General features: G+C 52.5%; 1 protein-coding gene across 3 annotated transcripts in view; it reads right to left on the reverse strand.

The window, feature by feature from the left end:
• BMP6 (bone morphogenetic protein 6) overlaps positions 1-4,403 on the reverse strand; it is a 161,055-nt gene extending 156,652 nt beyond the window's left edge. For all 3 annotated transcript variants that reach the window (XM_005223892.5, XM_002697620.6, XM_059880687.1), the window contains exon 1: positions 2,973-4,403. In XM_005223892.5, the coding sequence (XP_005223949.1) occupies positions 2,973-3,585 (613 nt within the window). In that variant the 5' untranslated portion in view covers positions 3,586-4,403. The remainder of the gene's footprint in view (positions 1-2,972) is intronic.
• Between the last annotated feature and the right edge of the window lie 8,344 nt (positions 4,404-12,747).

The following is a 12,747-nucleotide window of genomic DNA, read 5'->3' on the forward strand; positions in this document are numbered from 1 at the left end:
AATCTGTGGATTGTCTCAACACCCTTAGAGAATCCACATTGCGAAACAATTACTGAGCTTCCCAGGTGGCGCTAGTGGTAAAGAACCCACCTGCCAACTCAGGAATCATAAGAGCCACAGGTTCCATCCCTGGGTCAGGAAGATCCCCTGAAGGAGGGCACGGCAACCCACTCCAATATTCTTGCCTGGAGAATCCCCATGGACAGAGGAACCCAGTGGGCTACAGCCCATAGGGTCGCAAAGAGTTGGACACAACTGAAGCGACTTAGCACAGCACAAGCAATTACTTCTTTCAAATGTACTGTCCTAATGGTCAAAGCTATGATAATCAGATTTCATCACATTTTTAGCCTCTCATAATAAAATCCTCCTTTCCTACTGCTAAATGGATTAATATTAAATAGCATTGCTTGAGTGGCAGGTGGCATGGCTTCTGACTTGGATTCAACTTACCTGGAAAGGTTTTCTCCTCTACCCATGTGGAGTCCAGAACCGGATCTACAGATAGCTATAACTTGCAATCACAAAGTCTAAGAAGGGCTTGGGGCAGAATTCCCTACCTAGGAGTCTCTTTTGTTTTGTAACAGCTGGTCCCTGGCCTGAAATGACACTATTATTGAGTTCTTTTAGGATTTTTCAGTGCTATTTTTTGAATCTTTAAAAATCTTTCTGAAAAATCCCTAGGGAGATACTATGTTAAACGGTTGCTTTCGCAGGATTAGAGTTGACAAACAGCTTCAAGCTTCAGAAGCCACGTGTACCTGTAGACCTGGAAAGCTCAGAAAAGCAAGGAGAGAGAACTTGGAGGTCACTAAACAGTGAATGTCAAACTTTACAAACTTGCCTCAGGCCAACGTACAATTTCAAATACCAGTGGTTCTCAGACATTGGAATCACCCGAGGATCTTTAAAAAACGCTGATATCCAGCTTTCAGCCACACATTGATTTAACTGATGGGGGTACCACCTGGACATCTAGGCCTAAAAGCCCTCCAGGTGACTCATGCACAGCAATGTTTGGGAGCCACTGACATAAAGAAGCATTGCTGTTAACTGCTTTCTGGAGTGATCTGATTGCCTTCAGATACCAGGTGGTATCTCCCATGCCAGGGCTTCTGGACCGTGGCCACTAAGATTCTGACTTAACTGCTCTGGGGAGCAGTCCAGCATCACGTGTGCCAGATGGAGAACCACGACCTTAAGCCTAAGAACTGTTTTCTGGAAAGTGTGATACAACTGTCTCTGAAGAAGTCACAAGTGCTATTCTTCCCACTTTGTTCAAGTCGGGGATTACCCCCAAAAGGCAATGAAACATTTCTCCAAGGGAAGAAATTTAGGGGATTAGAGGGGGGGTAATGAGGACGAGGGCAGGGGATGGAATTTACTAAGACAGAAGCAGCAGGGATGTTAGAATAAGGAACAGCACTGGTGCCTCCCCGGTGCCCCAGCTTGACTGACTGGCTTGAGAATTTCCTTAGAATACTTCTTGGAGGTGGCTCCACCTTGGCTTTGATCCCAATAAATTGTGAAAACTCCTGTCCAATCAGAACCCGTGGCGCTGCAAGGAGCCAGACAGGCAGGCCTGGAGCCTCCAGTCCCTGTGAGATTCTGCGTCAGGAGTTTCCCAGGAAGATGCCTGCACCCCTCGGACGTCTGCGGTCTTGCTCCATACCCTCGGAACCCCGCCCCTCCGCCCCAGTCCTTTCTTCCCCCAAAGCTCAGCGGAGTTGATTCTCTCCTTGACAGACTTATAAAGGACTCGCTTAAGGGTTTTGACATGGGGATTGTCCTTAAAAGACGGACGTCTCCGACGTGGCTTGGAGACGCGGGTGCTGCTCTGGCAATGCCTGCAAACCCACTTCGGGGCCTGGGCAGAGCCGCGCGTCTCGCCCCGGAAGGGAAGTCCGCGGAGACCCACCCCACCGCGCGGCTGCGCCCGCTCCGGTCGTGGCTCCTGCGCCCCACTTCTCCCTGGCTAGAGCGCGGCCCCTACATCGCTGCGTCTACGCTGAGTCAGTTTATGAATGAAGAGGAGCACAGATCGGAGGCACAGATTCTGGGAAAAGTCCTCCTCACGCCGTTCTCATTTACAGATGCGAAGACGCGAGGGGGAAAAGCTCTGACTCGGTCCGGGTTTGCCACAGAACATTTGCGGCTGAGCCCGATTTAGCCGCCCTTGAATTTCCATTCTGTTGCCTGGCAACCGGTTCAGACCAGCTCCCGGCCCAACCCCAGCCCCCAACCCGCACCCTTTCTCTGCCCGTGCAGCTTGGGCCGAGCTGATCAGGAGTTCAGCCTTTGGGGGCTCGGGCCAAAGACATGTGAGCCGAGGGTACTAGGGGAGCGACCCCAAGCCCGCGCGAGCCCAGCCTGGCCGGGGCTGGCGAGCCTCCCGCGGTCCTTTCGGGACTTCCTTGTGCATCCCTCTCCCCCCAGATCGGTGGACACTACTTAACCACAGTCGTCAACTTTCCTTAAGTTCTCAGCTGCTCCGGGATTCTCTGAGATCCCGATGGGAGAACAGGCACTCTCAGAGTTGAGGACGCCGAACAAAACAGGAGGGGGAAAGTGTTGAAGCGCCATCTCCGTCCCAGCTGGCCCCACTCGGGCCGGACTTTTTTGTCACAGTCGAGTTAACGGGGCCCGAGCCGGGCACCAATTGGGAAAAGCGCGGACTGTGCTCGGGCGGCTCGCGGAGACGCGCCAGCCAGCGCCGCATTCGCGGCCCAGTGCCCCAGCCGCCCCTGCGCCGCGGCGAGCAGCCCGGGGCTGGGAACTCACGTGCCGTCCCCTCTCCCGCCCCCGGGCCGCGCAGGTGGTGCGAGGGCAGCTGGCGGGTCCGCGCTTCCCCGCCTGGGCCCCAGCGCCAGGGGCTCCTCCACCCTCTCACGCCCCGCGCCCAGGAGACTGGAAAGGGGAGGATGTTCTGGTCTTTACGCTACCCACCCACTCACCCCGCCCCCGATACTTACCCAGGTTCACAAAGCTCATGACCATATCGGCGTCGTTGAGAAAGGCGCTGTCCTGCGCGCTCGTCAGTGGGGACGCGCCGCCGCCAGGCCCGGTGGCCAGGAGGCTCCCGCTGCCGAGGGGGTGCGCGGCGCCCGACGATGGGGACCGGGGCTGGGACGCGTCGGCCCCTCCGCGCTGCCCGGGCTGCCGCCTCTCCTCGTCCGAAGCCCCGTCCTCCTCGTCGTCGGCGGACAGGGCGTTGTACAGGTCCAGCATGAAGAGGGGCGCAGACTTCAGCCGTCCGGGCGGGGGCTCCCCGCGAGCTGGCTGCTGCTGCTGCGGGAATACCGGGGGCTGCGGGAGGCCGTGCAGGGGCCGCGGCCGGTGCGGGAGCCCCAGCACCGACAGGATCTCTTTCTGCATCTCCCGCTTCTCGTGCGTCTTGAGCCGCCGGTACAGGAAGCCCGAGGAGGAGGTCTGCGGCGGGGGTGGCCGCTCCGCGTGGCCCGGGCTCCCGCCGTCCCCCAGCAACGCCCCCCCGGCTGCGGCGGCGGCGGGCAGGGGCGGGGGCCCGCAGAAGCTGCACAACAGCCCCCACCACCAGCACAGCCACTGCGCCGTCCGCCCCAGCATCCCCGCCGGGCCGGGCGGGCCCCGCGGGCCCCGCGAGGCGTGGAGCGGCGGAGCGAGGCCGGAGCGCGGCCGCGGTGGCCCTTGGCGTGAACAGCTCCCCCCGCCACCTCTCGGCGGGCTCGCTTCCCCTTCCCGGCCTCAGTCCTTATCTCTCATGGTTTTCTGGGGCGCCCCCAGTTGCCCGGACTGGAAGGGAGGCGGAGGGGGCGCGATCCCCTCCGCAGAACCACTGGAGGGGCAAGGGGAAACCCCGCACTCCCGCGGAGGTCTCCGGAGGCGCAAGGTCCAGGCCAGGTGCGTCCGAGTCCGGGCCGCGCTGCGGCGGGCGTCCTCGCCCCTGGGCGAGTCAGGGGGCAGTTACTTTAGGGTTCAGCTGCCGGCGCACAGCCCTCCCGGGGCGGCTCACCAGCGTCGGGGGATGCCCGGCATCGCCCCCGCGCACGCCTGCGCCTTGCTCGCGCGGCCGCCGTGAAGTGCCCCCGCCGGAGGGCCCCGGCCGTGGCGACAAGGCGTCCCAAGGTGCCAACCCTCTCGGCAAGGCTTGAACTTCCTTCTCTCTCACAAACTCCGCGCCCCTCGGTCTCCGGATCGCTCTCGAGATCTTGGCGCGCTGCTCCCCTGCCCGAGCGCAGGCGGTGAGGATCCTGCTCTCCGTTCCGTGCTGACTCGGCTGCCCCCACCCCGGCCTAACCCCGGTTCGCAGAAGGGATGGGAGGGACGCGGGCCGGGGCGCGGAGCGGCGGCGGCGGTGGCGCCGGAGTTCGCAGGCTACCGCCTCTCGGAGCCGCGCTGCCCGCAGCGGCCAACGTGGGCTTTCTGGTGCGCCTCTCGCCCAGGTACCGCACTCCAGCCCCCGGGACGCCCCGCCCCCCTGGAGATGGACAGGCCGGCTGCCAATGGGGAGGCGCGCCTCGTCGGTATTTAAATGGACCCGCCCCTTCTTGCACCCTCCCTCTCCCGGGAGGCGGCGCCTCCGCCGAGCGTAGGTTTCAAGTATAGAGAATTCTCGCAGGCGTCCCAGGAGCAGCGACTCAGAAAGGCAACCAGATCATCGGTAGGGAGAACGATCTGATCAGAGCCCAGTGGAAACCTTGCTCTTTTACGATTCCATAAAAGGCCTAAACTGATGTTTTTAACTAAATAAAAGTAAAGTCAGCTGTTAAATCAGTGTCACCTGACTCAGCTGAGGAAGAATAGAAAAATGATGCTTTTCCCATTCCTTCCTTATTTTCTCTAATTGATGTAACAGTCACGTGGCTTCTCCAAGACAGCTGCTGGAACTTGGGGCACAGCTGCGGAGAAGCTGCTCCCAAAAGCCACAAAGAGGGTCACGTATAAGCCAAACCCTTCGTCCAGAGGGCTTGGGCCGAAGTATTTTTATTTATTTCTTTATTTGGGCTTCGGCTTTGCTTCTTAGGGGCTTCCCTAGTGGCTCGGTGAGGAATCTGCCTGCAGTGCCGGAGACCCAGGTTGGACCCCTGGGTTGAGAAGATCCCCTGGAGCAGGGGATGGCAACCCACTCCAGTACTCTTGCTTGGAGAATCCCATGAACCGAGGAGCCTAGCAGGCCACAGTCCATGGGACCAAAAGACTAGGAAACAAATTAGCGACTTAGTACTGGCACTTCACTTCTTAAGCTAGCCCCCAAAAGAAAGCCGGTGTATTCAGATCCTATAATAGAAAAACGCACCCCCACCGCCATCTTCTTGGAAAGGTTTCAGGGCTTCTCCAGTTTGTCTGTTAAGGTTGCACCTTAATGTACTGAAATGCACTCTAGTTCACATGAAGCAAGATCAGTAAAACTTGAGGTAGTACAGGTAATTTCAATAACTGTAGGGGCTTGGCATGTTCCCATTATAGACAGGGCCCTGAAACTCTGGTTGCTGGGAACATTAGACAAGATCAAGCACATAAAACACGTTATAATTTTATGGCAGGCTCACTTCTCAGTTAAAGACACTGCCCCTCCATCCAAACACCACCCCCACCATCTGCCATGCAGGAAGCAAATTCATTTGCTCTTCCCATCCAAAAATGCCAGTTATTGCTGCATCTTAGAAGGAAGTTCTTGTAAAACATTTTAATCTTTTATCTACCTGGTTGAAAACATGTGCCTTAGAAATCAATACTGACCTGGCTGCCTTGGTTCACAGAGTCCAAGGCATTTGGGAGCCAGACCAACCAAATACATAGAGCCTTATAGGATCTGTGATCTTAAGGGACCATGAGGTTTCTGCTGATTCAAGCCTTATAAGCATTTTTACTTTGTTTCATAGAATCTGTTTTGAATGGGTAAATGTTTTTACCTCCCATCACCCCACCACTCACTGGATTGCTCTTATCTGTTGTCCTGTTTCAGCCCAGACACACTAGTCTTTAGGACAGACTTTGGTTTTACAAATGTCCTATAGCCATTGCTCTCAGACAAGACAACATCAGCCACACTGACAGCCAATCTCTAACCATCTGCAGGTGTTGTTTTCACCTGAAAAGAGGAACACATCACTCCCTTGGTCTGGGATTCCAGGCCCCTTAGAATTCAAGAGCCTCCATCTCCCTCTTTCTTCTGCTGGGACCTGTCAGCAGCGTGAAGTCATTGCAGTGCAAAATATTGCAGCCCCCAAGAGCTCTGATCAGAAGATCCGAAGTCTAAGCAAGTATATGTGGGCTTCCTCCTTTCTCGAACCCAGTCACGCCTTCTTAAGACTTCTAGTGAGACACGAGAAGAGTGAAGCAGCTCCAGCCTGTCAGGGCAGTGGGGAAAGCCCTGGAAAACCAAAGAACCCTGAGCATAGGGCACTTTGGGAGGCCTGTGCCCTTCAACACACAAAAGCAGACCATGACCCGTCTATTGTACACGCACCTTTTACATGAGCCAGAGGAGAACTCACTCAAGCTCACCACTGTCTCCTTTTCTCAGATACTTGGTAAGAGATAGGTGGATCTGTGTGACCTGGGTCTAAAACAGCCCTTAGTGATTTGTAATCAACATCTGTGCAGCAACCCTGACTCAGCTCTGCCATGGGCTCCACCAAGAAGTACTCTCAGGTCCTGTTGTGAGATGCTAGAAAAAAGGGGGTGCCTCCCAATGACAAACACAAGAGCACACGACTCTCTTAAGAGCCAGAGGGGAAACATATGACGTGAGATATGACAATGGTCATAAAGACGGTGACATTTGACCAAGGACCACAGGAGAGGATGCGCTCTCCTCACATCTCCACCGCCCCCTACACGTGCATATGTGTGTCAGAAAACACTCAAACATGGCCTTGGATCCGTTAGGGGAAAGAGGTATGAAGAGATATGATTCTGAAATTTTCATACAGTCAAAATTGGGACCACTGCTTCTTCAAGCCAATCTCAACTCCAGGTGGATAAGGGACGCCAAACCACCACCTCACTCCCTCCCTGCTAATCTGACCCCTGTCCATCACCCACTCCAACCCTCCTCCAGAAGTCCCAGGACTAGCGGCTGGGCAAAGTCCTGATGTGATTCAGGAGGGATGGAGGAAGGGCCAGGAACGGGTCTGCCTCTCAGGGTCGGCTGGGCTGTGTGATGGAGGGAAATCAGAGGGAGCTTCGCCCCCTGCAGGACACCAGAGTATCACCACCCCTCTGCTCTGTGGGCCTGGCCCGGCTTCATCAAGTTCTCTGCAATTCTCCAGAACATCTGGGTGGAAAGACAAGGAATTCGGTCAAGAAGCCGGATGTGGAAGCCAATCCATATCAAACATCTGGCGGCTTGGCTGACATTTCATGCAGATGGACTTCCGTTTTCTGGAGGAGGTTGCCGGTCCCAGCCCTGCCCACAAAATAGGGAACTGAGGAACCCCTGCCGAAAAGCGAAGGATTGCCCTGTGCCTTTGGTGACACGGGGGTAGGATGGGAATCCTGTACCCAGGGGTCTGTCAGGGCACAGGGTAGGTCACAGGACAGAGTGTTTATGAGACCAGTTACCCATGTTCCTTTCATGTTATGAGGATTTCCAGTTTACATTTATGACACACGGGACCAAATAATTTCTATTTTAAAAAGATGCTGCTATTAATTTGGTACATCAAATATTCTATACTCTATGCTTTCCTTTGAATTATATTATTAGCAATAAACTGCAGTTGCAGTCTTTGATTTGTGTACTAAATCATACTGGGCCCCTCTCAACTGACTTTCTTTTGCAAGATGTAAGTAGCTGCTTTTAGAATTAATCTAACATAGAAGCATTGTAAGCTACGCTGCTCTTGTGTTTAAAAGCCTGAGGTCTGGTCGCCTGGAATCCTTGGGCAGCTCCACTTAAAATACTACATTTTTATCTTCTACCTCCCTGTAAGGATTTGAGTATTTCTTAACTTGAATTTCTCAATATAATAATTTGCTCAGACTTTCAAAATGTCAATTTGGAGTTGCGTGAAAAGGAAATATGGTAAGTAAATGTTTGCAGAGTATGAGAAATGAGAATTTGAGAGTTAAATAAACATTGCTTCTGAAAGCTACACCTGTAAGGCAGCCTTCAAAATACAGGTCTCATCCAGAGGTCTGTGGCAACACTCGCATTCACTCACACTTTCCTTTTACTGTCAACTATTCAAAAATGCTGGGCATTCACACTTCAAAATATCATGCGAGCCATCATATTTTCCTACTCATGAAGGACATCTGGTGGCAAAGTGAAAAACTAATACATAAATCTGTTTCCAGAGAAATTTTCCACACTGTAACCCAAGCAGCAAACCTGTTACTTGTGTGTGTGTGCCTCAGACTTTTCTCACCAGCTCACATCTTTATCATCCAAGGATTTAGACGGGTTATGTTATATCAAGCCACAGAATCTTTAGAAACATCCATAAGATTCATTTTTGAAATGTTCATTGGTTAACTGACATGGGCAGACTAAACTTTAATTATTTTTATTTTAACTGAGTTAAACAATGCTTAACACAGTCCCATGACTAGCTCTACTATCCCTGGAGTCTGGTTCCAAGAAATCACCGAACATTAAGTCCCACTGGGCGGTGCCTGAGGTCTCTGAGCTCCACCCGTCTGTGGTTCCCTCTGGATGTGTCCCTTGGGTGTCAACCAGGAGGTCCCGTGAAAATATGACATGATTTTACTCCCAATCCTTTTCACTGGTAGAGCTGTAAGCAGTGGTGTGGGGGCGGGGGGCAGGGAAAACCACACTGTACTGGGTAAAATCAGGTTAAAATGAAAACCAAGGCCATCTTTGAAAGAGGACGAGGAAGTCTGAGATGTGTACCAATGGGAAAGCACATGTTGACACTAACTGGGACTGTTGTTTAGTTGCTCCGTTGTGATCGACTGTTTGCAACCCCATGGACCGTAGCCCACCAGGCCCTTCTGTCCATGGGATTTCCCAGGCAAGAATACTGGAGTGGGTTGCCGTTTCCTTCTCCAGAGGATCTTCCCATCCCAGGGATCAAACCCACATCTCCTGCATTGGCAGGCAGATTCTTTACCACTGAGCCACACAGGAAACTTGATACTAATTACCCAGCCTGTATTCATTCATTCATTCATCTGACAAATATTTGAATGACATATATTGAACAGCCACATGTGCCAGGCTCTGTTCAAGGTTTGGGGACACCAAAGAGTCAGATTTTAGAAGGAGAAGATTGACAATAAACAGAATAACTAAGAAAATATATTCAGGTAGGCAGGCTATTGTCTCTGTGATTTCTTTTTTTCGCTCTCAGTATTCCACCTGTGAGTATGTTTCTGTACACTGCAGAGGGGACTTTGCAGACAGAATTAAGTTTGCTAAGCAGAAAGTAGGAAGAGTATCCTGTAGTAACCAGGTGAACCCAATGTAATCACAGGGGTCCTAAAAAGCAGAAGAGAGGGCTTCTTCCCTGGTGGTCCAGTGGTTAAGAATCCACCTTGCAATGCAGGGGACACCAGTTTGATCCCTGGTCCAGGAAGATTCCACAGAGCAACGAAGCCTGTGCGCCCCAGTGACTGAAACCCGCACACTGCAGCTACTGAAGCCCAAGCACCTAGAACCCATGCTCCATACAAGAGGAGCCACTGCAATGAGGAGCCCGCACGACGCAGGGAAGAGCAGACCCCTCTTGCCACAACTAGAGACAGGCCTGAGTGCAGCAATGGAGGCCCAGCGCAGACTAAATAAATACTAAAATAGATACATAAATCTTTATTTATACAAAGAGCAGAAGAGGGAGGAAGATGAAATAGAGCAGCCTGCAAGGGACTGGCACCGCCTTGCTGGCTTCGAAGGTGAAAGAGCCAAGACCCATGGGCGCAGGCGCCTCTAGAAACGAGGGCAGGTCTCAGGCGACAGCAAGAACAAGAATCTAATTCTGGTTTCTGTCAGCAACCTGAACGATCCTGGGCGCGGTTCTCACCCAGAGACTCCAGGAGGGAGCCCTGGGTAGCTGGGTCCTTGATGTCAGCCTTGGGGTTGGGCGGGGGGGTACCCCAGAGCAGAGGAACCAGGCCCACCAACGGCCCACCTACACAACTGTGAAGGTAATAAGTTTGTGCGGCTTTAAGCCACTGATGCTGTGGAATTTTCTCTCACGACAACAGGAAACTAGAAAGTATGTAGTACAGTGACAAGGGCTGTGGGAAAAAACCAGACAAGGGAGAGGGGGTGGGGAGCGGGGACAGCGAGGAAAGGCTTCATCGAGAAGGGAACCCTTGAGTCTGGACCCAGCAGAGGAAAAGAGAATCAGCCTTGAGGCTATCTGGGTGAAGAGATTTCGGGGCAGTGGGGAAACGGGACGTGCAAAGGCCCTGAGGCAGGGGCATGCCTGTTGTGTCTGAGCAAGAACAAGGAGGCCAACAAGGCCAGCCCAGAGGAGAGAGGGGATGACAGTGTAAAACTGCGTCAGGTCCTCAGGGCTCAGTGGAGGCGCAGACATAGGGAACAGACTTACGGACACAGTGGGGGAAGGACAGGGTGGGACGAACGGAGAGGGTAGCGTTGACGCCTGTACATTACCAGGTATAAAAGAGACCGCCAGTGGGAATTTGCTGTACGATGCAGTGTGCTCATGCCCAGTGCTCTGTGGCAATCTGGGTGGGGGGATGGGGCAGGGGGTGGGAGGAAAGTTCAGGAGGGAGGGGACACATTTACTCCTGTGGCTGATTCATATGGACAGATGGCAGAGACCAACACAACCAGGTAAAGCGATTATCTTCCAATTAAAAATACATACAATTTCGTAAAACTCCAAAAACAAATGCATCAGAACCCCAAGGAGGTACTATTTATAATGGCAATGGGCCTGATCACTTTCATCCATCTCTTTTCTCTCTTTTTCAGATGGGGTGAACTCTGCTGTATGTCCTGCAGCTCAAAGACTCTATCATCTCCACTCTACCAGAGCCCATCTGGTAAGTTTTTTTATTTCAGTAATTGTATTCTTTCCATTTGGTTCTTTTTTTTTTTTTTATAACGTCTGTTTCTTTGCTGAGATTTTCTGCTTTTTCATTTATTTCCAGGGAATTTGTAATTGACTGTGGAAGCATTTTTCAGGACAGCTGCTTTTACAGCCTTGATGATTTGGGTGAGATGAGGTCATCTGACATCTGAGTGATCCTTGAGGTGGTGCTGGTCGGTAAGTTGGGGCTTTCTTGATTCTTGGCCTGGCAGGTGGTTTGGGGGATTTTGAACAGGTTTTCTGTGGGGCTTTGTTTGTTTTGGTGTATTTTTGTTTTGCATCCTGGGCACTCTATTCTGTCTTCAGTCTCTGTGCGTGCGCACTAAGTCACTTCAGTCATTCCCTGGACTGTGGCCTACGGACTGTAGTTCACCAGGCTCCTCTGTCCATGGGATTCTCCAATCAAGACTACTGGAGTGGGTAGTCTTGCCCTGCCCTCCTCCAGGAGATCTTTTCAATCTAGGGATCAAACCGGCATCTCTTATGTCTCCTGCATGGGCAGGTGGGTTCTTTACCACTAGCGCCACCTGGGAAGCCCACGAGGCTCTGGGTCCTATTTACGTCTTTTATCAGGCAGTTGCCCTGCCTAGGTCTAGCGGGCAGGCGCTGGCCTCCTTTTGTAGGCATGGCTGGTTCCAATGGCAACTTAGTTTTCAGAGGCTTTGTGCTATCATCATCATCTGCATGGTTTCTCCAGTGCTGTGGAGTGCCCTCATCCGTGTTAGCGCTGCCTGAAGGGCCAGTCTTCCCCATACAGACCCCTGGTGTCTCTCTGCGGGGCGAGAGTCCTTTGGAGACAAGGAATCTCTCTTAGAGTCAACTTTTAGATACCCATATACTAATGATCCGGAGAAGGCAATGGCAACCCACTCCAGTACTCTTGCCTGGAAAATCCCATGGATGGAGGAGCCTAGTGGGCTGCAGTCCATGGGGGCGCTAAGAGTCGGACACGACTGAGCGACTTCACTTTCACTTTTCACTTTCCTGCATTGGAGAAGGAAATGGCAACCCACTCCAGTATTCTTGCCTGGAGAATCCCAGGGACGGGGGAGCCTGGTGGGCTGCTGTCTATGGGGGCTCACAGAGTCAGACACAACTTAAGCGACTTAGCAGCAGCAGCAGCATACTAGTGATCTGCAGTCAAATGTTGGTTCCAGGACGGTTCCCACCAACGATCGCATGAGTCATTTTTATTGTTGTCATTGTGATATGGAGTCGGTGATTTAATTGATTTTAACAAATTCCATATAGTCACAAACACAAATAAAGGTAGCTTAATTAAAACACAGTTAAGGACAAAATAGGAAGGACTTCCCTGGTGGTCCAGCGGTTAAGAATCTACCTGCCAATACACGGGACACAGGTTGGATCCCTGATCCCAGAAGATTCCGCATGCCATGGGGCAACTAAGCCTGTGATCCACACCTACTGGGCCTGTGCATCTAGAGCCTGTGTTCCTCAACAAGAGAGGCCACTGCAATGAGAAACCCAAGCGCCATAACCAGAGAGTAGCCCCCACTCGCCACAACTAGAGAAAGCCCACGTGCAGCAACAAAGACCCAGTCCAGTTCAGTTCAGTTGCTCAGTCGTGTCCGAATCTTTGCGACCCCATGGACTGCAGCACACCAGGCCTCCATGTCCATCACCAACTCCTGGAGCAGCCAACAAATAAAGAAAGAAATATTTTCTTTAAAAAAAAAGGAAAATCAAAAATTACTAGATTGGAACCAAGTCATCA

The sequence above is a fragment of the Bos taurus genome, chromosome 23 (genome assembly GCF_002263795.3).
Source record: "Bos taurus isolate L1 Dominette 01449 registration number 42190680 breed Hereford chromosome 23, ARS-UCD2.0, whole genome shotgun sequence".
In the NCBI taxonomy this organism is placed as follows: Eukaryota; Metazoa; Chordata; class Mammalia; order Artiodactyla; family Bovidae; genus Bos; species Bos taurus.